At 35.8% G+C, this 26,615-nt stretch overlaps 1 protein-coding gene across 4 annotated transcripts in view; it reads right to left on the minus strand.

Annotated features, from left to right (window-relative positions):
• The window catches only part of ATP11B (ATPase phospholipid transporting 11B (putative)), a 106,718-nt gene that overhangs the window by 59,933 nt on the left and 20,170 nt on the right, over window positions 1-26,615 (minus strand). For all 4 annotated transcript variants that reach the window (XM_053657598.1, XM_053657594.1, XM_053657595.1 and 1 more), the window contains exons 2-8: window positions 24,721-24,837; window positions 17,328-17,417; window positions 15,647-15,727; window positions 8,572-8,679; window positions 8,255-8,383; window positions 7,608-7,711; window positions 778-825 (exon numbers count right to left, since the gene is read on the minus strand). In XM_053657598.1, the coding sequence (XP_053513573.1) occupies window positions 778-825; window positions 7,608-7,711; window positions 8,255-8,383; window positions 8,572-8,679; window positions 15,647-15,727; window positions 17,328-17,417; window positions 24,721-24,837 (677 nt within the window). The remainder of the gene's footprint in view (window positions 1-777; window positions 826-7,607; window positions 7,712-8,254; window positions 8,384-8,571; window positions 8,680-15,646; window positions 15,728-17,327; window positions 17,418-24,720; window positions 24,838-26,615) is intronic.

Genomic DNA, 26,615 nt, shown 5'->3' on the forward strand with positions numbered 1-26,615 from the left:
ATAACAATGTAATCTCACCCTGTAAGCAAATCTTGGAAATGACCCCAAGGCCTGTCATGTAGTAGCCAGAAATTAACCTGAATATTGAGGAAAAACAAACCAAAACAACCAGCCAAACAAAATAACTAATTAGAAGAGTAACTAAGAGGTGCTGAACTGACCACTAAATACTCTAGTTTATACTAAATGATTTTGAAATGAGTAAGCCCGAAACATTTATGCTTGTTAAACATTATATAAAACATTTTTTGTATTCTAGATTTTAAATGTGGTAGGCAAGAATTTGATTAAGAATGTCTCCTTCCTTTTACGTTACTACCTGATATTATTAGAAAAAGAAATACAAATGCCCTGGCTGGCATAGCTCAGTGGATTGAGCGTAAACTGCGAGCCAAAGGGTCTCCGGTTCAGTTTCCGGTCAGGGCACATGCCTGGATCTCAGGGCAGGCCTCCAGTGCAGAGCACGTGAGAGGCAAGCACACACTGATATTTCTCTCCCCCTCTTTCTCCTTCCCTTCCCCTTTCTAAAAATAAAAATAAATTCTTTAAAAAATAAAAAAATGTTAAGAAAAAGAAATACAAGTATACGAATAATCTTCCTAAATTATTTTGATATTTCATGAAATTTGCTTCATCCTCACTTGCTGACGCTACAAATTACTAGAAGATAAAGTGCTAAGTGCTTTTAAATGAACCTTTTCCATTATGTGCAGCTTGTTCACCTAATACACCTTTAACTTGGTTTTAGTCTCTCCCACAATGTAAATTTATTCTTACCTTACAATTTCTTCCATTTGATGAGTTATTATCATTCGTCCCATGAATCTATCAAAGAATTCAGCATGTTACAAAACAAACAAAAAACAATGATAAATTACTTATGCCATCAACAGGCGGAAAACTTTAGATACTTTTGGCACTATTCTTATATGTGACGCCAAACCAACCTTTATATATATATATATATACACACACACACACACACACACACATATACATATATATATATATGGTTCAACAATCATGTTAGAACTTATAGTCATTAAGCTTTCAAAATTGTAATATTCTTGCCACCTCACTACAGCTGTGAATGAGGTAATCAATGAAAAAGTGTTTTCAGAGTGGTGATTTAAATTATATTATTGCCTCAGCCAGCATGGCTCATTTAGTTGAGCGTGGCTGGCTGTCCTGCAAAGTGAAAGGCTGCTGGTTCGATTTCCAGTCAGGGCGCATGCTTGAGCTGAAGGCTGGTTCCCAGTTGCAGTACAGGCAGGAGGCAACTTAAGAACGATTCTCTCTCACACTTACATGTTTCTTTCCCACTCTTTTTCCCTCTCTATCCCTTTGTCTAAAAGTAAGTAAATAAAATCTTTAAATGTTATATTACTATTATTAGCTTCTCCATCATGAGAATTTGTAATTGCTACACAATGATGTATACATTATTAAGCCATTAATGAATACTCACATATTTCATCAGTTTACTAAATAAGACTCCTTCCTGTGATTGGAATCATTCATTTACTTATTCTTATATTCATTCATCCAACAAATACTCACTGAACAACTACTATGTGTAAGTCAAGTGGTGGCAACAGAGTAGTAAGCAAAAACCTATCAGTGAACTCCAGAGCTTCTAAGGTTATCCATGAAATATTCATTACCTGGCCTCACTCCCAACTTCTACCAAAACAGCTCCATAGCACAGAGTTAATTCAAATGGACAATTACTTTCTACTACAGTGAGAAGTAAATTTTGAGTTGAAGCAGATTCTGTCAGAGTGTCATGTTAATCACTTAACTAGGCAAAGCAGTATTAAGCATTCCCTATCAAATGTCCCCTATTATTCCTTCTATTTCCAGGTCACAGATGCTTTGTCCCTTTGGCTTCATTGTTTCTTGCAAATCTCTTAGTTCTGCTTGCTTCGACTGCCTGTATCACAGAAGAGCATTAATTAATTAATTAATTTATTTATTTATTTTTAAATTTCCATTTCATGGATTTTATGTAATCTTGTTTCCAGCGTCAACCTTGGATTTCGATGTAAAGCACCAGTTCATCTGCAGTCTCTCTGGACAACCTTCGGAGATGATGCAGACCACTCTTTCGATTTTCCTGAGCATGATTCCAGTAAGAGAATTACTGTTTCCCTTCATTTCTCTGTCCTGTTCTCCCTGATTCTAAGGCACTCCCTGTTGGCTCATGTCAGTTCCATGCTGGATGAACTCATCCTGCACTTTCCTTAGCCCTTTCTCCAAAGTCACACTTTAATTTGTTTCCAAGAAAAAATTGTTTTATTATTCTCTTTTTGATATAAAATGATTCAAATAAAGAAGATATTAACAGGGAAATAAATACTACCACAGGTAATCCCATTACTCAAACACAAACACTGCTGTTATTTTGGAATACATTTTCCACGCACATACAGATAAACATGTATCTTTTAAAAAACAAAGTCATACCATAAATAGTGTTGGTAACATTCTACCCCCCCTTAATTTGTCCTGTCAAAAACACAGATCTACATCATTATTTTAAAAAATATTTTATTTATTTATTCTTAGAGAGAGGGGAAGAGAAAAAGAGAGGGAGAGAAACATCGATGTGTAAGAGAAACACTGATCGGCTGCCTCTCCCACGCCCCCAACCAGGGACCTGGCGGGCAGCCCAGGCATGTGCCCTGACCCATAGCCCTCTGGTTTGGAGATGACACCCAACCCACTGAACCACACCATTATTTTTCATGGCTGCACATAATATTGCATTTTGGGGTTGGGTATATATAACATTTCAACAATTCACTACTGATGGGAGCTTATGTTTTCTCCAACTTACAGATAGTCTAAACCAGTGATTTTCAACATTTCCATTGCATAAACTACTAAAATTCTGCAGAACACCAAAAAATACTTTTTTGCTGGTCTAACAAAAAATAGGTTTAATTTTGATTTATTCACACTGACAGCTATTGTTGTACTGGCTGTAGTCATTTTTTATTTGGCAATCTAAGGGAAAAGAGGTCAGTGCCCCTAAGTAAGTAGTCGGGTATTGCATGTTTTAAAAATTCTTGTGGCACACCAGCTGAAAATCTCTGGTCTAAACCATGCAGCCCTGAAAAACCTGTGTACATAACTTTTCACATTTTAATTAAGGTAAGTCCCTAGGAATAGTAGAATTTCATTATTTTGTTATGCAAAAATTCGTAGAAGTGGAAGTGCTAAGTCAGAGCCTAAACAATTAAGAGGTGGAAAGAATAAAAAACTAAAGGAGTAAAGGAGCCGAGGAAAAGAAAATGGAGAGGCTGCTCCTAAACAAAAGGCTCTCCTGGTCTTCACCTCTTCCAGTTGTACGGCAAAGTTCATTTCCCATCCTATTCTAGCCTCTCGCAATAAGCTATTAAAGTTCTTTAAAACATATAATGTAACCCAGTTAATCAACAGGTAATTAGGGAGGATTTAACAATGCTCAAGGGAGAAAATAAACAAAAATGTTTAGCCTTTCTAATAAAAAGTAAGTTAAAACCAGAGTTTTAAAACTATGAAACTATTATCTACAAAATTAACAAAAAATTTAAAACTGTAATATTTAATACTAGTATAATTCTGAAACAATAAAAAACCCATAAACTTATACTTTGCTCATGGCAATAAAAATTAGTCCAATGCTTTTGATAAAGTGTCAGTATGTTTATGAAAGGCCAAACTCTATTAGTACTTTAATCCAGTAATTCCTTTTCTTCAGGAATTACTGGGTTCTTCCAGTAGAATCCAGGAATTCTACTGGATTACTGATGTCCTTCGGGAATCTACTATTAGATTACAAACTGTAGGAGGCAAGAACGATCACTGTTTTGTTACCACTGTATTCTCAATTTGAGTGTACGTGCTGCTGAGTGAGCACAGTATTCTCAGTGTCCAGTACTATGACTCAATTATTGGAGGCACTCAATATCTGATGGAGGAATGAATGGGCAACAGAAATGTTCACACACCCTCTGAGTAATATTTTGGAACTCTATCATTCATCACTCATTGAATAGATATTTATTGAGTGTCTACAATGTGCCTAGTATTGTTCAAGTACATCAATTAAATAGTAAAGGGAACTACACACACAAATTTGCTTGCCTATATCACAAGCAATTCAATAAAAGGAAAAATTTAACTGCATAAATATAAGTACATCAAGATATCTGTTTTTTCCCTTGTCAACAAATACATAGTAAGGCCTCCTATGCTAGATCTGTTCTAGGTGCTTGGGATGCATTAGTGAATAAAGCACACAGAAATGCCTGCCCTTCAGTTTACACTGTAGTTGGAGATAATAAACAATAAACAAATAAATTGCATAATATACAAAGAGGTATTACTATGTGTTATAAAAAGGAAAAGCAGAACAGGGTAAAAAGAATTAGGGTGCAGTATTAAATATTCAAAGTTGGCCTCATAGGTGATTTAAACATAGACTAGAAGGTGGTAAAGGAGTTAAGACAAGGAATTGCCAGTGAAAAGGTGGCAGTGAATCTGTATGTTCAAAGGAAAATAAGGAGGCCAGTATAGCTGATGTGTGAACAAGAGGGAGAGTGGTCAGAAATTAGGTCAGGGAGGAAAGGCTGGGGATAGGGGCAATCATTCAGTGAGGTCTTACAGGTCATTATAAAGACATGGGTTTTTGACTCAGTGAGATGAAAAAGCCACTGCAGGGTTTTAGCAGAGGAATGACATGATCGCACTCACATTTTAAAAGGATAAGTCCGCCTGGTTTTGTGAGAACAGACTGCAAGAGAAAGGAGAGTTGAAACAGAAAATCTGGTAAGAATGCCCCTGATAGCAGTAAGCCAGGTAGGAGATGATGCTGGCTCACACCAAATTCGTAGCAGTGAAATTAGTGAAAGAGGATCAAATTCTGGTTATATTTTACAGGTAAACCAATAATGTCCTGATGGGTTGGATGAGATGTGAGAGAGGGAGTTAGAAGGCGTTAGCAGAGAGGGGATGTGGGGAGTCATGGCTGGCTCCAGGGGTTTGGGCCTGAAGAATTTGGATGGACAGACTATCTTCAACTGAGACAGGAAAGACTGTTCAGATAAAAAGATTCATAGGGAAGGTCAGAAGCTCTGTTCTCAACATGACTAATTTAGAGTTCTTCTAAATGTAAGCAGAGCTATAGAACATGAAGTTGGATATGAGAGTCTGAAATTTGGGAAAGTGTGGAATCAAGATATGAATCTGGGAGTTAGCATGTAGATGGTCTTTAAAGCCATCACCTTGGATGAAATCATCAACGGTGTGAGTGTAGATAGTAAAAAGTATAGGCAGGGAAGGGAAGAGGACCAAGGACAGTCCTGTCCTAGTGCACTCTAACACAGAAGTCAGAGAGAAGAGGAGAAATCAGCAAAAGAGACTGAAAGGAGAAAAACCAAGAGGAGAAGTATCCTGGGAGGCAAGTGAATTAATTGTATCAGAGAAGAGAAACGATGAACTATCCAACCACTGAATTTTGCATTGATGAAGTTATTTGTAATAAAGTACCACACAATATTCATAATAGCAAAACAGTTTAAGAGTTAGATATTGAAAGATTAGATAATGGCTAGGTTCTAGTACACTTACACGATTATGCAGCCATTAGAAATTATTATTAAGGCCCTGGCTGGTATGGCTCACTGGATTCGGCCTGCCTGGAAACTTAAAGGTCACTGGTTCTATTCCCAGTCAGGCCACCTGCCTGGGTTGCCCGCCAGGTCCCTGGTTGGGGGTGTGCAAGAAGCAACTGATTGGTATTTCTCTCACACATCAATGTTTCTTGCCCTCTCTCCCTCCCTTCCCCTCTCTCTGAAAATAAATAAAATTTTTAAAAAAAGATTAAGAATATTGTACAGTAAAATGGAAAACACTTTTTTTTAAATTAGAAAAGCAATCCATATTCTTGGAAGAAATACTAGAAAATATGGAGAAAAAAAGCAAATAAAAAACAGCTGACTGTAATTCCTCTAGGTTTTTCTTTCTCTCTGTACCTACCTATTATTTATCCTAAACTATCTATCAAATACATAAAATACATATTTAAAAAATATAATGGGGATTGTATTAAAGCTACAATTCTGTATCTAATATAAGATTATATTTCAGTATATTTCTGTGTCATCAAGTTCTCTGAAAACATTTTTTATAATTTATATATGCCCCTGTTATATCTGTACCACATATATCCACTTAAGCACTCTCCTAGGTAGATACATAAAGTGCTTTCAGTATTGCCCTTATAAGCAGCACATAGAAAAGTGGAAAAATGTAATTTTATGTATATATCATCTTTACAGCTGAGTTTCTCAAAGACAGAATCCATGCCGAATCATCTTATTTCTTACCTACCATAATGAGTACATCAGTGCTCAACAGTAACTTGTTGAATGAATGAACAAAAATAGTAATACATTTAATTATGAGTTATCTTTCCATTACGTAAGTGTTCTGTAGTAGTTACCTTTATATTTAAAACAAAATATATACTTTCAGTAAGGAAGAGGAAAAGAGAAAATAAAGAGGAACACCTTGTATTTAGCAGTGAATTACTTACTATTAAAAAAAGTTTTAACTTTTTCCACATTTTCCAAGATAATATGAAAACCATCCATCAACACATTAGTCATATTTGAGCTCACATAAATCTTATGCCTACTTAATGCTCCATTTTCAAATTTTTAACAACTTTTTATAACACCACTGTTTGAGACAAGAAAATAATAGGAATATAGAAATGTTAAACTACTAAATTCTTTACAGATAAATCTTATAGTTTTACTGCTCTTCAAGAATAGAACCCTGAATTTTCATAGTTAATTGGAAAACTCTATGCCTTTGACTGTGATGAAACTGTAAATTTGTATAACATCACATAGAGAAAGATTCCATTATAAATAGTATATAGATCCCAAACAAATTATGTTAAGAGATTATGGAAAAGCCAATGACTAATGATAAAATGTGAACACTTCAACCAATAGAGGGAGACAAATCATTTGATAAGCTGAAGGTGAATTTTACAATCTGGTGGTTAATTTATATTCTATCACCAGTTACTAAGTAAAAATGAGTTGAATATTTCACTTTAATAATAAAAAGTTGTTTCTATCCCATAGCCCACAATAATTAGCATATTACTGAAAGGTGACTTACACTGCATTTAGTAAATTATAATGTTAAAAGGAGTTAGTTCCCAGGGAACACAAAGACATATTATAGAGCCCTTACCTTCATGGAGTACACACACACGATTACTTTCTTTTAAAGAAATAATTTTACTTTTCCTACAACTACTTTTATAGTTATAAAGTTTAGCATTATAGTTATAAAGCCAGTTCATATAGAAGTAAAAGGTAATAAAACAGAACATTTGAATGTAAGCACTGCTTCTGAATTAACACTTTGGATTAGAATTCTAGCAAATTCTGCTTTTAACCTTTTCCCCCTGAACTGACCTTTCCATCTCCTTCCCCTCAATAATGTCTTCAATTAGCTAAAGATTCCACTGTATGTTTATAACTGTAAAAGTGAGATCTGTAACGGGACTTAAAATGACTATGCTGAGTGTCACACCATACCTGTACAAGTCGGCCTCTGGCTGCTGACACTCTACCACAGCTACAAGAGTGTCCAAACTGGCAACTGTCTGTAATAGTGCTGTTTCCGGGACTGCCACATGTGTCTAAAAAGAGGATTAAACTGAAGTTTCAAGACCCAAATGGGACCCTATATATTATCTTTTTAAAAAAAATAATTTTTTAGACTCTATTATAGTTGATATACAGTATTATACTAGTTTCACATGTACAACTGCATGATTAGACATTTATTTAACTTATGAAGTGATCACCCCAATAAATCTAGAACCAATCCAACACCCAATATAATTATTACAATAGCGTTGACTACATTCCCTATGCTGTACTTTACATCTCCATCTATTTCAAAGTCCCCTCATCTAAAAAGGCACCAAAATATTAATATATTTTATTTTTCCTAAAAACACTTCCCAGTTTTCTTTAACTTGACTAAACCATGTAAAGTTACACTTGAAATAAATATATAACATTTTTTTAAAAAAAACTTAAAAATGCTTAAAAATTTTAGTGAATTGAATGAATTTACCTGGTCAAACTTCATTACCTTAAGCAAAGAAAATTACCTATCACTATAACACAAAGACATTCTGTTCACCAAGAACACTGATGCGTACACATGTACAAACCTTCAGGTTAGTTTCTCCATCCAAACTAGCAGTTGTAATGTGGCAAGAACCATCAAGTCGATCTGAGGACAGAAGCACCAAATCTGCAGGGAAAATTTCATCTTTGGCTATTCGAACAATATCACCCACCTAAGAAGAATTTTGGGGAGAGTGAATATACTGATTTTAAAAGGCACGGGCTTACTTTACTGGGTTCTAACCAAGTGGTCTAGCCCAATATTTTAATGCAAGAAAGTAGGTTTTTAATTAAAATACAATCAGATTATATTTTGTGACACCAAAATATATTTGATATCCATTATTTACTAAGTACATACCCGAATGTTTTTTGATCTAGTTTTTACAAGGCCACCACTTCGAACAACATAAACAGGAGCTCCATTTACTTCATTATCTGAGTTATGTCGTAACCAATCTTCATATCCCTGTCAATACACACAAAATAAGTGCTCTCTTTAGAAGAATTAGAAGATACTTAAAAAAATTCTTTCAATTTCTTAAAGTATATTTTGTTGATTATGGAATTTCGGTTGTCCCATTTTCTTCTCCCCTTTATTCCCCTCTGCCCTGCACCCCCTCCCACCAGCATTCCCTGCCCCTTAGTTCATGCCCATGGGTCATACATGTAAGTTATTCGGCTTCTCCATTTCCTGCACTATTCTTAGCATCCCCATGTCTATTTCCTACCTACCATTTACGCTTCTTACTCCCTGTTCCGTTTCCCCCCATTTTCTCCTTCCCACTTCCTGCTGATAATCCTCTATGAGATCTCCATTTCTGTGTTTCTGTTTCTGTTCTAGTTGTTGCTTAGTTTGCTTTTATTTAGGTTCAGTTGTTAATAGTTGTGAGTTTATCATTTTACTGTTCATATTTTTTATCATCTTCTTCTTAGATAATCCTTTTAACATTTCATGTAATAATAATTGCTTGGTGATGAACTCTTTTAACTTGACCTCATCTGGGAAGCATTTCATCTACCCTTCCATTCTGAATGATAGCTTTGCTGGATACAGCAATCTTGGATGAAGGTCCTTATTTTTCATGACTTCAAATATTTCTTTCCACCCCTTCTTGCCTGCAAGGTTTCTTTTGAGAAACCAGCTAATAGTCTTAAGGGAACTCCTTAGGTAACTGTCTCCCTTTCTCTTGCTGCTTTTAAGATTCTCTTCCCTATCTTGAATCTTGGTTAATGTAATTATGATGTGCCTTAGTGTGTGCTTCCTTGGATCCAACTTCTTTGGGACTCTCTGGGCTCCCTGGACTTTGTGGAAGTCTGTTTCCTTTGCCAAATTGGGGAAGTTCTCCTTCACTATTTTTTTAATTAAAAAAAAAACCTTAATAATATACTTTATTGATTATGCTACTACACTTGTCCCATTTTCCTTCCTTCATTCCCCTCCACCCTGCACACCCTCTCCCACCCACATTCCTCTTTAGTTCATATCCATGTGTCATAAGTTCTTTAGATTCTATGTTTCCCATACCACTCTTGCCCGTCCCCTATTTTCTTCCCACCTTCTATGCTACTTATTCTCTGTACCTTTTCCCCCTCTCTCCTCTTCCCACTCTTCTGCTGTTAACCTTCCATGTGATCTCCATTTCTGTGGCTCTGCTCCTGTTCTAGCTGTCTGCTTAGTTTGATTTTGTTTTAGGTGTGGTTGTTAATAACTGTGAGTCTGCTGTCCTTTCACTGTTCATCTTTTTTATCTTTTTCTAAGTTCCTTTACCATTTCATATAATAAGGACTTGGTGATGATGAACTCCTTGAACTTGATCTTATCTGAGAAACACTTTATCTGCTCTTCCATTCTAAATGAAAGCTTTGCTGGATAGAGCAATCATGGATGTAGGTCCTTTCCTTTCATGACTTGGAATACTTCTTTCCAGCCCTTTCTTGTCTGCAAGGTCTCTTCTGAGAAATGAGCTGACAGTTTGATGGGAACTCCTTTGTAGGTGACTGTCCCCTTATCTCTTGCTGCTTGTAGGATTCTCTCCTTCATTTTAATCTTGGCTAATGTAATGATGACGTGCCTTGCTGCGTTCCATCTTGCGTCTACCTTCTTTGGGACTCTCTGAGCTTCCTGGACTTCCTAGAAGTGTATTTTCTTTGCCAGATTGGGGAAGTTCTCCTTTATTATTTGTTCGAATAAGGTTTCCACTCGTGACTGTTCCTCTCCCCCTTCTGGTACCCCTATAATTCAGATGTTGGAGCATTTAAAGATGACCTGGAGGTTCCTAAGCCTGGCCTCATTATTTGGAATTCTTGTTTCTTCATATTTTTCTGTTTGGTCATTTTTTTCTTCCTTCTGGTACACTCCCTGGATTTGAGTCCCAGTTTTCTTTCCATCACTATTGGTTTCCTGTGCATTTCCCTTCATTTCAATTAGTTTAGCCTTCATATGTTCCTCTAATTTGTGACTAAAATCAACCAGTTCTGTGAGCATCCTGATCACCAGTGTTTTGAACTGTGCATCTGATAGGTTGGCTATCTCTTGGTTGCTTAGAAGTACTGGCTCTGGGGCTTTGATTTGTTCTTCTGTTTGAGCCATAATTTTTTGGTCTGGTTGTGCCTGTTAGGTATGAGGGGTGGAGCCTTAGATGTTCACTAGGGCAGAGCAACCCAGTCACTGGGTTGTGATGCTGTATGTGGGGGATGGGTCAGAGAGGGAACAATGGCGCTTGTTCCACTCTCCCTTGGATCCCAGTCCCCTCTGCTGCTTCACACAAGCAAACTGGGCCCTTCTGGTGCTGGTTCCCGGGTGGGTGGGCTTGTGCACGTTCCAGGACCCTGTGGGTCTCTCCAGTGAACTCTCCTGTGAGGCTGGGAGCCTGTCCCAGCACCGCAACCCCTACCAAGTGTTTTCAATCGGTGCTTTTAGGCTTTATTTCCCGTCACTGGGACCCTGGGTTGCGTGGTCTGTCTTGCTGCCCGTTTTTGCCTGGTTTATCTGAGTGCAAATGTGTGTCCACAGTCAGCCAATCACCTTGCGTGTTTCACTGGGTCTGCTCGTTCGTGCTGCCTGCGCTCCCAGGTCTGCCAACCACCACCTCTTCCTGGGGCAACCCCTCTCCACCGGTGGACTCTGCCCCTCTTTTCGGTCTGGATGAATGGTTGCCGGACTTCCGTACAGTTCAATTTTCTGTCTGTTCTGGCTGTGTTTTGTTTCTAAATCTTTGTTGTCCTTAATTTTGGTTGTGTGAGGAGGCACAGTATTTCTACCTACACCTCCATCTTGGGCAGAATCCTTCATTATTTTTTCAAGTAAGTTTTAAATGTCTTGGTCTTCCTCTTCTCCTTTTGGCACCTCTATGATTAGGATGTTGGAATGTTTAAAGTTGTCCTGGAGGTTCCCAAGCCTCTCCTATTTTTTTGAATTCTGGTTTCTTCATTCTGTTCTGGTTGAATGTTTATTTCTTCCTTCTGTTACAAATAGTTGATTCGAATCTCAGTTTTCCTTCCTGTCACTGTTGGTTCCCTGTATATTTTTCTTTATTTTCTTGGCGTAGCCTTCCCTTTTTCCTCTACTTTGTGACCATACTCAATCATTTGTGGTTGAGTATGGCCCAAAATAGAGGAAAAAGGGAAGGCACCCTGATTACCAATGTTTTGGACTCTGCACCTGATAGGGTGGCTATCTCTTCATCACTTAGTTCTGTTTTTGGAGCTTCCATCTGTTCTTTCATCTAGGCCATATTTCTTCGTCCTGGCACACCTCTTACGTTGTTAGGAGTGGGGCCTTAGGTATTCACCAGGGTGGGGCAAGCCACATCCTGGCTTGTGGCGCTGTATGTGGGGGAGGAGTTAGAGAGGGAACAATGCCACTTGCTCAGCTCTTGGCTGGCTTTCATTCACTTCCCTCGCTTTCCACAAGCAAATTTGGCCCTTCTGGTTCCTGGGTAGATGGGTTTGTGTATGTTCTAGGACCCTGTGGGTATTTCCAATGAACTCTCTTGTGAGTTTGGGAGTTTCCCCCACTGCTGCAACCCCCACAGGTTTTTGAGGCTTTATTTTTCTCCACTGGAACCCTGGGTTGTGTGGTCAATCTCACTCCCAAGTTGATACACATGCAAATGTAGGAGTGTCCAGTCCTCCAGCCAGCGCATAGCTGAGAGTCCTCTCAGCCCCAGCTGCCTATCTCCACCCCTCCTACCAGTATGAGTGTTTTAGAAGATACTTTTATAAAACAACAAAAAGAAACATAAAAATTGCCCCCAAACAGTTCACTCACCAGAATTATACTAAGCTATTTTGAAGCATGTACTTGTAGGAATTTGACATTCAATCATACTAGAAACATTCTCTTCTCTTGGCTTTCATCACACTCACGTTCCTGGTTTTTATACTACCTCTTAGTTACTTCTCAATTTCCTTACGGGAGCTTCCTTCTAGGTCATCTTGATGGGCCTTTTTTTGACCCATCACTTTCTCACTACAAGATTCTTCTATATCTGTGTCTTCAAAAATTTATGAAATTTATACCTCCAGTTCATATCTTCCTTTTAGACTCTAAACTTGAGTATCCAAATACATTCTTAACCTCTCCATTTTGATGTCGCATACAAATATATTACATTAAACATTTCAAAACTAAATTGATGATGTTATTGTCTAAATCTGCTGCATGTTCAGTGTTTCCCATCTTGACAAATGACATCACCATCTACTGAGTTACTCATACTAGAAATCGGGGGAGTCATTTTTGACTCCTACCTTTTCCTTGACTCTTACCTTTTCCTGACACCTATTCAATCAGTAAGTTCTACTGCTTCTACATACAAGTGATATTTTAAACATCCAAATATAAATTCGTAAGCATTATTACAGACAATAAATAGAAAAAAATGAAGATTTTAAAACTGAGGTTGAATTATTCCACTTTCTTAAACACTAGATCAGTACCATTATTATTTATACTTCTAAAAATATGGGAGGTTTATGTGGATCATCATTAAAAAGGAAATTAGAAATATACTTCATAAAGAACACTTTGATTAAATGTTAAGAAGTAGCATTTTTTAAGTGGAAAAACTTCTTGTGTTATATTTTAGTGAAAATCCAAGAAGTCCGAAGTATAGCACAAGATAACAAAATACCAGATAGCATTAGGTGATAAAAGTAAGGTACAAAATGTGTTGTGTTCTATGCCATTATTTGTGGAAAAATACACTTTTCTCTGAAAACACTCTGTATAATGTACAAATAATGGTTCTTTCAGGGGAGAAGAACCAGGAGACTGGGAGTTAGAAGTACAAATTACTTTTACTGTATGCTATTTTGTACTGTTTCTATTTTTTAAAATATGTGTATCTACTACCTAAAATATTATAACATTATAAAATATAAAGCAAATATTAAAAATTGCTTGAAGGCCATTTTTTTCTCAGGGAGAAAACTTTTGGCAAAGCATTCTTAAAATATTTAAATTATGTGGCCCTGGCCAGGTAGTTCAGTTGGTTAGAATGTTGTACCAATACACCAAGATTGGGCATTTGAGGGCACATACAAGAATCAACCAACAAATGCATAAATAAGTGGTACCACAAATCAATCTTTCTCTCTCACTCTCTTTCTCAAATCAATAAAATTTTTTAAAACTCATATGACCTTTCATATTTCCTTTTGCTTTAGTTGTCAAAAAAGTCTACATAAATTTAGTACTTAACTTTAATAACCATGCTAATAAAGGTTTGAGGTATAATCTTTCTGTGTCTTACTTTTAGATATTATGTGTTTTTACTTAACTCATGTTGGAAGGAAACAGGATGTCAACAATAATAATAATAGGTATTATTATTATTTTAAACACTCCTATTTTGCAGATATTAAATTCACCAGCATTTGTTTCAACCTGGTTAATGGCATCACATTCCACATAAACCCAGTCTACACTTGGCTAAATATATATTGGGGAACCAGGGAAAGAAGTATTGCAACATTTTACATTGCTTAAAAAAAATACTCAGTAGCCCTGGCTGGTTTGGCTCAGTGTTGAGTGCTGCCCTGCTAACCAAAGGGTCACTGGTTCGATTCCCAGTCAGATCAAACGCCTGGGTTGCAGGCCAGGTCCCCAGTGGGGGGATACATGAGAGGCAACCACACATTGATGTTTCTTTCCCTGTCTTTCTCCCTCCCTTCCCCTCTGTCTAAAAATAAATAAATAAATAAAATCTTAAAAAAATAAATTCATATAGAGCTAAACATTCAAATGAAGGCAAGGTAGTCGGAAAAAAGGCTCAGCTATCCAAGTGGAAATGCTGCACAAACAGTTGTATATTTGTGTCAGAGTTCGGGGAATAGTTTCAGGATACATACACATTTGAGAACCATCAACATGTAAATGGCATTTTAAGCCACTGCACTGGATGAAATCACCTAAGAGGAAACTATGTACGGAAAATAGGTCCAAGAGACAAATATGTGTCACTGCAATGAAATAAACCAACTTACTTGGCATCTGAAAAACCAAGTAAGCATGTAACTGTATGAAGTGATTTGGATGCTTACTGACATACATAGTCTCCAAAAGAACAGTGAAGAAAGGGAAATCAAACACTGAGAGCAGTAAAGTGCTATTCTGACGCACTATACACATAACATAATTATTAAAATATACTACATCACAGAATTATATGATGTCTGTCAATTTTATTTCCAATGCAATTTAAACCTTATCCCTAAACCTTATAAAAATGAGAATCTATCATATTTACATAAAAAAATTCAATGAAATCTCTTTCCAGTGGAAGGAACCATCTCTGTATAATTGATTCTCTGCTAAGCTGTTTTGAGAAGTGGTAGCTATAAAGATAAAACATTTCTACATATTTCTTAATTTCTTACTTGGCATGTTCACCCAATAATACTGTTTTTCCACACCTAGATTTTAACACCAATTCAAGACTTGGTTGAAGCTATTTCCCCTAGGGTACAACTTTATATAAAAATCAACTTTAGAAAAGTGGTAAAAAGTAGGAAAGCACTATACAATTTTTATTCAAAATGTTCATACCAGAAGTACATGCTCTATTCCCCATAAACATTTTCCTTCTGAACTGTATTTCTTTCAACTATTGCCAAATTCTACAAAGATGATTATAATATTAATGTTTCATGTATAATTTGATTTGTACATCTAAAATGCTTATTTTTAGATGCTTCCTACGTGTGTCAAGAGAACAACATATTTTAACAATGGTAATCATACTAAGGGTCACCAGAAATATAATAGCGTGGCTTAATTTAGTTTAATTTTACTACTGTACATGAAACCAAAAAAATTTGCTGCTTTTTATGGAAAATTTTTTTCACATCAATAAATGTTCCTTTGGAGTGGACATACTTGGCAACTTATGAATGGCCAGGGGGAGACAGAAACAGAAGGCATGTCGTACCTGTTTTATGGCAGTTACTGTTATTACGAAGAATAATGGAAGTCCGCTGGTAATTGGGCTGGTAGGTGTATCAATCATAAGCTAGATTTAAAAAAAAAGAACGCAGAGTATTATAATTTTATATTGTACACATCACACTGTTAACATCTTAGATCTTAGACATACTGGGAATTCTGAGAACAAACACTATACAAAATGTGCACCACAGTCCACAGTAAAAAAATAATAGGAGGGACATATCAAGTAGTGACTATAGAATAGTTTAGTCCAGTTTGACAAGCTCACTTTGTTGGCCATTACATGCATACCCACAAATACTGTTAGAGTGGACTCAGTCACAACTCCGCCTTCTTCACACAGAGTGCTTCAGGTCTCCCACAATATTGCCTAGAAGTGGAGCTACAGCTGCTCAGACTCTTATTTCACATTTCTTTGCCCATTCTGATAAATGCTGGAAAGTCTGTCAGCAATTTTTACTCTGGGATTCAGAATAAACTCACCACTTAGGGAGACAGAACAAAGAATGGGACTAAGGAAAGGGTCTTTATTCTATGAGAGATTTTATTAAATCTAGCAGAGCCAGAGGTACAGTGTAGAAAACAATGCTGAAGTGATTATCTAAATCATATAACTGAGGTTTCAATAAACTGTTGGAGAAATAAACAAACTTTTGCAGTGATTATGTTTGGCTAGTTAGAACATGGATCTATGATTTATTAATGCTCCTTTATACCACAGAGGCCAATTACATTTGTTCTATTGCAGAGACAAGCTGAATTCCTGATTTTAGTTGGTAATTTCACAAATGTCTGCCATGTGGACATGGTTAGTATGAATTTCTCAATTTTCTGAGAAAATCAAGCTGGTGTTCTAATGATTAAAAAAATCAGAAGTTTCTTTCTCTGTTCATGAAGAAAAACAATTTTTTTTTGAAAAAGTAAATGTTTCTTCAAGCTTTAAAGTAATAACTTGCCAAGTGTTTTTTTTTCTTTTGAAATCCCAGAGTCTACTGAGAGAAAAGTTCAGAGTTCATACAAAAATTCAATGCCACACTGAGATTGCTCAAGCATTATAAGAAAAAAATAATCTTAAAAAAAACGACAACTATTTTTAAATCTTGACTAATACTCATGTTTCATAAGCCTTTTTCTTGATATTCTGATATTAGAAAAAAGCAAATGTGAGATTAAGAAACTGTTAAACAGCCTATAATGAATACAAATTCAAGTTAAGAAAATGGTCTCCTGGATAAAAATCTATTTTCATGGGGATTCTCAAAAATTTTTTGACATAAAAAAAGAAAAATTTACTTTGTACCAAGATGGTTCCACAGGCAGAAATGTGCCAAAAACATATGCTGTATATTAAAAGACAAACTATTTATGTTCTGGAACATCTGAGAGATGATGTCATTTTCTTGGCTTTGGTTATGGTTATCAGCATCATAGCACATCAATAATAAAACAAAATAGAATTAATCTTAAAATTCATTGGCTAGCTTTTAGCAATCAGGATGTGGTTAAATCACTATAATTCACTGAGTACAATGGGGAAGCTCTACAGGAAAAAAAATACAGTTCCAAAATCAATTTTTTAGAATATAATGTAACTTTCCCCTGGAGATATATTTTTAGAAACCTTATCTATAAATTTTAACAATGTACTGAGGGACAAAGCTTACCTGAACCAAAAATATAATAAGAAAATAAAAGTTTGCCACTCTTCTGAACTGTTCAAATAAGTTCTTTGGAACAAAATTCCACACAGTATACTAAAAAAAGAGAGGAGAAACAAATCAATATTTAAAAAGAATATATACTATATGGATAGAAGAAAAGTAAAATCAGATTTATTAAGCTCTTAGACAAATTCATATAACTCTTTTTTTAATGATTAAAATGTATTGCACATATTTCTTTCTCAAGTTTGTAAAAAACACAGAAGGCTTCATGCATATGCATTTCATCCACGCACAGGGGCATAGGAATCGTGTCTGTATCGATCCAATTTTAGCATTTGTTGAAGTGAGTACTCATGAAACTCTTGATGCTACTGAAACTGTCGGGTTTTAGAGTCAAGACTTTTATTTTACTCCTTTTTCTTTCCTTTACTATTTACTAGCAATTGATATAATTTTTAAAATGAGATAAATTAGAACCCAGAAATTTTGCTACTAAATTCTTGATTTTTTAGAAGCTAGAGACAGCAGATCTGAAATAACATTTTTGTAAAAAAAATTTATGGCAATATTGGTTAATAAGATTATGTAGGTTTAAGTATACGTTTCTATGATGCATGATTAGATTGTGTGCCCACCATCCAAAGTCAAATCGCATTCATACTTTAATCATTTATTTTGCACTTTGATTAATGCACAAAACTAAACCTAATGGTAAAGATAAATATGAACTGATAGAAATGCTTACACTAGGTACAATCTGTTTTATATTTTTACATAGCTCATTGTCAGAAATAGAAGAAATGGTACAATTATTCGATTACTTGTTGGTAAATATTGAATATGGAAAAATAACCCATAATGTGAAAAAGATTTAAAAAATACTTTAGATAAGTATCACTGGAATACTTACTCACCAGGAAAATCTCATACAGAACATGAAAATCTGTCACAATGTCAGTTTTAAATTAAAACAGTATAAAGTATGATGGTTAAGAATATAGATAGTAGGAGGACTTCCACCAAGATGGAGGCATAGGTGGAAACACTATCCCTTCTCGCACAACCAAGTTTAAAGATAACAAAGTTTTAGTAACAAAAAACGCAGCCAAAACACAGAAAATTGAACTATAGGGAAGTCCGAACTCAGACAACTCTGAACCTTTCAGCTAGACCAGTAAGAGGGGCGGAGCCAGCAGCGGAGCAGGGTTGGGCAGGAAAGATCCCCCGACCCAGGCATACAGGCAGCCATGGGCAGACCCAGTGAGGGCGCAAGGTGGCAGGCTGACCGCAGTCACACATTCACATGCAGATAAACCAGCAAAGTAGCAAGCAGTGACACAGACTGAGCAGGCCCCAGCGGCAGGAAGCAGCAGAGGGGACCACCTTTGCCCCTCTTTGACCCCGCCCCCACATACAGCGTCACAAACCAGCAACCTGGGTGGCTCCACCCTGGTGAACACCTAGGGCTCCGCTTCTCATATGTAACAGGTGCGAACAGACCAAAACATGGCTCAAGAAGAACTCAAAGCCCAAGACCCGATAACTCTAAACAAACAAGAAATTGCCAACCTATCAGATGCACAGTTCAAAACACTGGTGATCAGGATGCTCACAGAACTGGTTGATTTTAGTCACAAATTAGAGGAACAAATGAAGGCTAAACTAATTGAAATGAAGGGAAACGCACAGGAAACCAATAGTGATGGAAAGAAAACTGGGACTCAAATCCAGGGAGTGTACCAGAAGGAAGAAAAAAATGACCAAACAGAAAAATATGAAGAAACAAGAATTCAAAAAAATGAGGAGAGGCTTAGGAACCTCCAGGTCATCTTTAAATGCTCCAACATCCGAATTATAGGGGTACCAGAAGGGGGAGAGGAACAGTCACGAGTGGAAACCTTACTCAAACAAATAATAAAGGAGAACTTCCCCAATCTGGCAAAGAAAATACACTTCTAGGAAGTCCAGGAAGCTCAGAGAGTCCCAAAGAAAGTGGAACCAAGAAGGAATACACCAAGGTATATCATATTACATTAGCCAAGATTAAACTGAAGGAAAGACTCCTAGAAGCAGCAAGAGATAAGGGGACAGTCACCTACAAAGGAGTTCCCATCAAACTGTCAGCTGATATCTCAGAAGAGACCTTGCAGGCAAGAAGGGGCTGGAAAGAAGTATTCCAAGTCATGAAATCCAAAGACCTACAACCAAGATTGCTCTATCCAGCAAAGCTTTCGTTTAGAATGGAAGGGCAGATAAAGTGTTTCTCAGATAAGGTCAAGTTCAAGGAGTTCATCATCACCAAGCCCTTATTATATGAAATATTAAAGGGACTTATCTAAGAAAAAGAAGATGAAAAAGATGAACAGTGAAAGCACAGCAAACTCAGTTATTAACAACCACACCTAAAACAAAAGCAAACTAAGAGGACAGCTAGATCAGGAAGGGAACCACAGAAATGAAGATCACATGGAGGGTTAGCAACAGGGGAGTGGGAGGAGGAGAAGGGGAAAGAAGGTACAGAAAATAAGTAGCATAGATGGTAGGTAGAAAATAGATAGGGCGAGGGCAAGAATAGCAGGGGAAATATAGAATCTAAAGAACTTGAGACACATGGTCATAAAATAAAGGGGGGGAATGGTGGGGAAGGGGTGTGCAGGGTGGAGGGGAGTGAAGGGGGGAATAGAACAACTGTAAAGGCATAATCAATAAAATATATTTAAAAAAAGAATATAGATGGTAGTAGGTTAAACTGCTGGGGCCTACATCCTAATTCAAGGTCACTAAATGATCCTGGACTTAATCTCTCTGTGCCCCACTTTTTTACCTCTATAAAAGGAGGGCAGTAATCATCATGTTGTATTTTATAATTGTATTATTGTAAAGATTAAATGAACTAATAAATTTATAAAGCACTTAAGACAAAACCTGGCTCATATTAATTACTATGTATCTGGTATATTATTAACTAACTCATAGGAGGAGGGTACATATATGGTACAAATTTCACTTGTGTCACTCACTACTCACAACAAAACTTCATTTATAAACAGAGTAACAGTTTATAGCACTGTTACCTTACCCTGCATACATTCTCCCAGTAGAGTATATAATCTGAGGGTAGGAGCACTGTTTTATTTATGGATCTATCCAGCACTTATACTACTACTTGACACATAGCTAGAGATCAAAACTTGAATAGGATAGAAGATAAATATAGTAGAAATCATTTTTCTCTTTCAGCAAAGTATACTGATGTCAGACAATGAAGCCTAAATGATTATTAGGCTGACTATTCAAGACATTTAAAGAAATGTTTTACCTAATTTTCTGTGGTGTGATGTAAGATGGTTCTAATTTATAAAATTTTGTATGTGAAAAATTCGCTTCCTTAATCAGTTGGTTTAAGACTTAAAACTTTCTCCCCTATATGAACAATTTTATAAATATGGCTGGGTTTCCAGAAGAGCTCACAAAAGCCTATTTGACTCAAGGGTATACAAAGACTTGTACAATACCTAACAAGCCTTCTTCCTTAGGTGAAATTATATTTTTCAGTCCTAACCTTGGATACCTAAAACCTATTTTTGTATAGTAGAACCAGTGGCTCCAGATTCTGGGATTGGGAATTAAGCTCTAGAGAGAAGAGAGGTAGACCCTTCCTGGAACCAAAAGAAGTTACTGTTCAATACCTACATATGAAATGGTAACTGGCTCAAATCACCTTCAGCTGATCTTAAACAGAGTAAAAATACAGTTGTCCCTGTAGGGGTCAGAGTATTCCATGTACCTTCCCAATCATCAAATCAAACGTGTAAATGTTGTAAGAATTAGGTTGACAATACTTAAGTGTTTTTAAGTATTAACTACTATCCAGGGCATCAGTCTATTCAAATAGTAACAGTGACAATATATTTTGTCTTCCAGAATCCTAAAAAGAGAAACTATATAAATTGGCAGTAAAGTAGTTGGGTTCAGAACATGGTCTTTGGATAGCTCAATTATGCAATGAAAAAACTCAGAATAAATAAAAATTGCTTATGAAAACTCACTTATAAATGTTAGGAATAGTTGTCTGCAGGTTTTCTAAAATACAAACATATTAATAGACTGAATGAGTCTAAATTCTGTGCTTGCCCTGTCATCTAGGGAAGGAAGCTGGTAAAATAATAGTAAACAATATGAAAATACTCTAAGAAAATCATTATGGTTTTAAGATTTTAAATTATGTAATAATAGTCAAGAAAAGTGAATTAGAAGTATAACTTCTCTGCAGTTATGTATGTGATGCATAACTGACCTTTTTTCCTCATATGGTCTAACATTAGTAAGAAAAGCAAAACACAGATATAAAATTAAATCTTTTGCAAAGAAATTTAAATTTAAAATAAGAAGTTACCATGATAAATTAAATTAAACCAACAGATATCTTGCATGCACTACAATGTGGGAGACACACTTTATAGGAGGAACAGTGATAAACTCAATATTAAATATAGGAGATGAAAAACAAATAGTAACAGCTGCAATTCAAAAATAAAATAAATGAAGCAACAGCTGAACACAAAGAATTAAAAGGAAAAGCAGTCACTGAGAAAGAAAACTTTAGTAAAGAAGGTCATACTTGACATGGGCTTTGAGAGAGGAACATTCACAGGCTGAAAATAGAGAGCAAATACAGGAAGAACACTTCAGGAAGGAAGGACAGTATGAACAAAGGTAAAGAAGAGGAAAGTTCACTATGGCTTTGTGGGCTAAAGGGTAATACGGTCTGAATAACGGTAGAGTAAAGGGTAGTGAAAAGGGACTGACAGAAGCGAGCTTCATTTATGGTCAGAAAAACAATTTACACTGTATAAATGTCTACATCCTTGAAATTGTGGTAAAAAAACATGAATTCTACTTTTCTACAAGAACATAAACTACATTTTTTAAAATTGTGGTTATCAACACAAAATCATAGCAAAAATACAGTGGTGGGGAAATTCAGCATAAGTTTATGGAACAGCAGGTAATACAGCTTGCAAGTAGTTTAAGAAAGCAGTAGTGGAATAAGAAGCAAGTAATAATAGGCTGGGTGGGTGGGTGGGCTTGGATAAGAGTAAAAGAAAACTACTTGAACAACAATTAAAATAAAAAAATTTTTTTTAAAGAAGGAAGTAATAACAATAAAGGAATAATGAAAGAGTTCTCAAGGAAATGTTTATTTCAACATCTGTATTTTTGAAGCAGCAGTCAAAAACATTAAACCTGACACTACTGCATATGAAAACAGTCATACAAAGATAATTAATCCCAAAAGTTTTCCAGGACATGCAAGAGGAGTTCTAGCAGATAAGAATTACAAAAACTAGACTTAGAAAAATTATTTAAAGATCTGGAAAATATCCAAAATATCAGAAGCTGAAAGAGGATTTAAATTTTTTTTTTTAATTGCAAATGGAAGGAGTATGAATTGTATACCATGGATTCTTAGCCTGGAGACACTATCCACACTCTCAGAACAAAGGCAGCACACCGAGGGGAAAACTACGCCCTGAACAAAATACGACAGAGATCAGAGCTCAGGACTGGAAAAGTAGATAAAAATGTAACAAGAAAATACTGGTAGTGAAAGAACTACACATACACACATACACACACACACCCCAAAATTCAGAACATACAATATCCAAAATGCAGACTGAAGGCTAAACTATGCACTAGAAAGGAATGAACTACTGATATTGACAATATCAACTCAACTTGCCAATGACAAAGTTGAATCTCTAGAGTATTAAGTGAAAACAAGTCAGACACAAAAGATTCATACTGTGTGACTTCATTTACTTCAAATTCAGAAAAGACAAAACTAGCTACAGAAAGTGGACCAGTGGCTCCTACTGCTAGAAGAAAGGAGAAAGGGACTGGCTCCTAGTTTTCGGAGTGGTGAACATATTCCACATCTTGACTGTGGTGGTGGTCATATGATGTTACACATCTGTCAAAATTCATCAAATTGTACACTTACAATTGGGGAATTTAATGTACATAAATTATACTGAAAGGTTTTTTTTTTTGAAATCTTAAAATTCTCGAGAAGGACTTTTATTATAAACTATGTCATTAATCTAAAGCTTCTCTATTACTTCCTTTCTGTTCGCTGCTTTAGAACACCGAGAGATGTCACTAATGGGTGTGCTGTACAAGTAAATAATGTGAAGACTGAAAAAAAGAAGGGTAGAGCAAAGGAACCACTGGTCAAAGACAACATCCTTGGGAAAAATGAGATCAGGATTAGAAAGAAAATTATTAGTCACTGTAGAAGGGAAGAAAAGAGCAATACAAAAATGCTTCTTAAGGTGGTCTATCAAGCAATAGTTATGGTCTAAAAACAAAACTTGGCCCTGGCTGGTGTAGCTCATGGATTGAGCACGGGCCTGCGAACCAGAGTATTGCCGTTCAATTCCCAGTCAGGGCACATGCCTAGGTTGCAGGCCAGTTCCCAGCAGGGGACTCATGAGAGGCAACCATACATTGATATTTCTCTCCTTCTCTCCTTCCCTTCCTCTCTAAAGATAAATAAATAAAATATTTTAAAAAGAAAAAAAAAACAAAAACAAAACTTTACCCTTAATTTCTTTGACTCACAAGCTCTATACTGGCACTATGCAATAAGGTAACCACTAGTTGTATGCGGTTATTGACATATAACTGAAAATAAATAAAAATTCAATTCTTCAGTTGCATTAGCCACATTTCAAAACCTAAATAGCCCCATGTGGCTAGTGGCTATATTAGTGTAGAAAACATTTCCATCATGAGAGAAAAGTCTACTGGACAGCATTACTCTGTCATCTTCAAGTTTCAAAATAAACTAAGACATCCTAAAAGTTAAACAAAGAAGAACATGTAAGAGTAAAGCAGTACCTGGTACTATAAAAAGTTTATAGAAGAATGATAAAGCTGGAGGAAGTCAGGCTATTTTATAGTTGCACAGAAGTGAGTTCAAACTCCAATCTCATCAGTTACTAATGTGCAAACCTCAGTAAATTACTTCCCAGCATCTCAATGGACAAAAATGATACAAAATGAGTATAATTTGTCAAGCTATCTCAGAGTTGTTGTAAGGATTAAATAATATGAGAAATAGTATCTAATACAGTGCCGGGCACATAGCATAAATATTAGCTCATTATTTTAACTGCAACTAAGGATAACTTCTAGTATGTTGGCTACCTGCTATTAGCAATTGGAAACTCCTTTTATTTTACAGTTCACAAATTTTGGTTAACTCTAAACTGACCATTTCCTTGAATTTTTAAGGCTATAAATGTGTACTAGAATACACAAATAAATGACTTTTCAAAACAAAGTGATACTTATCCATACTTTTAATAAAAGTGTTCATTCTTACCTTGGATGAAATGATCCGGTTATCTATAAATTTCTGAGGTGTGTAAAGGCCATTCTGAGGAAACCTGTTGGCTATGTAAATAGTTCTTGTGTCACTTTGATGTGGTGGGTCAAAACCCTAAGATGCAAAAAAAAAAAAAGCAATAGTGGTCAACAAAGTTAATTGTTACAATTCTTTACATTTAGTTTTATTTAACTGCCAAATTACACATTATTATTGGCCTTGAACTACAGACTATTTCTTTTGAGCAGAGTTAAAGCCACATTTTTTTCTTTCACAGGTAAACAGAAACATTTTATTCAGATATAAAATTAACTAGGTAATATCTCTGGTCATGAAAACCAGTCCATACGATCAGAAATGCTACCACAAGAAACAGAAAAAAATGTCATGTAGGAGATCTACAGAGGCATTTGAGGACGAGGCTTCTTTCCTTCCCTTTCATTCCTGGAGGTTTTTTGTCTTGCTCCTAGGATGAATTACTAGTTAGCAATGTGGAAGTCCTGAATAAGCAAGACCTAGATAGCAACTACACATGTGATGAAAAAGTTTATATTTTATTTCTTCCACACCCACAGCAATTTGTTTTCAAAGAATTTTGCTCTCAGAGGATTTAAAATGTGTTGTGTCCTGCCCCAGTTCATTCCATCTCTTTGTGCTAATTCCATTATCAACAGACTCCCTGAAATATGGATATACTATAATTCTGGCCTCGCATTTAAACAACCATCTCTCAAAGTTCATTTAGTGATGATCTCTACTGGAAAGGTTTTCACTGATAAGAATACTGATGCTTCATTACTACAGTAGTGTACTCTTTCCACATGTAGGTCCTGGAATCCCCGACAGACTAAAAGTAGTCACCAAATGGCAAGACCTTTTCTTGGGTCTAACAGGCAATGACTTGAAATTTCTTACATTTTCTTTCTTTCTTTTTCTTTTTATGGTGGTCAAGGGTTATTTATTAGTACTATTAATTTATTAAAAGGTCAGTTAAACTTGGTATTTACAAAGTAGAATAATCCATTTTTAAATATTAAGGACTCTAACTTAGTAATTTACTAAGTAATGTGGCTACCATTTGATGCTTAGCATGCCTGTAAAATTTCCATTAAGCACAGACACACAAATAGTGGAAATTTCCATATTACCTAGAGTGATATTTTATTTAGCACATCAGAATATTAACAGTACAATGTATGGTTTTTCAACTGCTGTTATTCTGCTTTTTAAACATTATTCTGTGATCTTAGAAACAGCTAGTATGGGGCTGTGAATTAAATGTATGCTTGATAAAAAACACCTATGAAGTTAAATTTTATTTGTTTATGCTATTTATAGTGATGACCATATTCTGTGGATGTGAATGTGCCATTATGTGTCTAATTTCAAAATCAATTTCTTCAAGGATAAAATGTGGCATGTGTATTTATTTCCTATTAAAGATTTTACCAGTGTTGCCTTGTAATAACTTATGGGGGTGGGGGAGGCAGGTCTTAAAATCAGAGCTGAAACTCACTGTTTATCTTAAAGGTACAAGACACTTACTAATTCAACAAATATTTAAACCATACTAATTTAAACCATTACTATATTAAACCATAAAGGTATATAGGATTTGTTATACTGTATACTCAAACACATCATAACATGTTCAAAACAATAAAAGAACAAACAGCTTGAATTCTAAGGCTGTAGTCTATGGTTTTATTTCTCAAAGGGGGTTCATAGAAAGTTTGCTTATAAAGTTCATAAAGATACAAGAGAAACACACGAGTAATGAGCATTAAATTGCATGAAGGATATTCATTCAGTACCTACTCTAACCATATTAAATAACACTAAGTTACATACCATGCATGTAAGCTTTTGGGATAAATTAAAGAAAAAACAAA

Source organism: Artibeus jamaicensis, unplaced genomic scaffold, assembly GCF_021234435.1.
Source record: "Artibeus jamaicensis isolate MK-2021 breed Jamaican fruit bat unplaced genomic scaffold, CSHL_Jam_final scaffold_474, whole genome shotgun sequence".
Classification (NCBI taxonomy): Eukaryota; Metazoa; Chordata; class Mammalia; order Chiroptera; family Phyllostomidae; genus Artibeus; species Artibeus jamaicensis.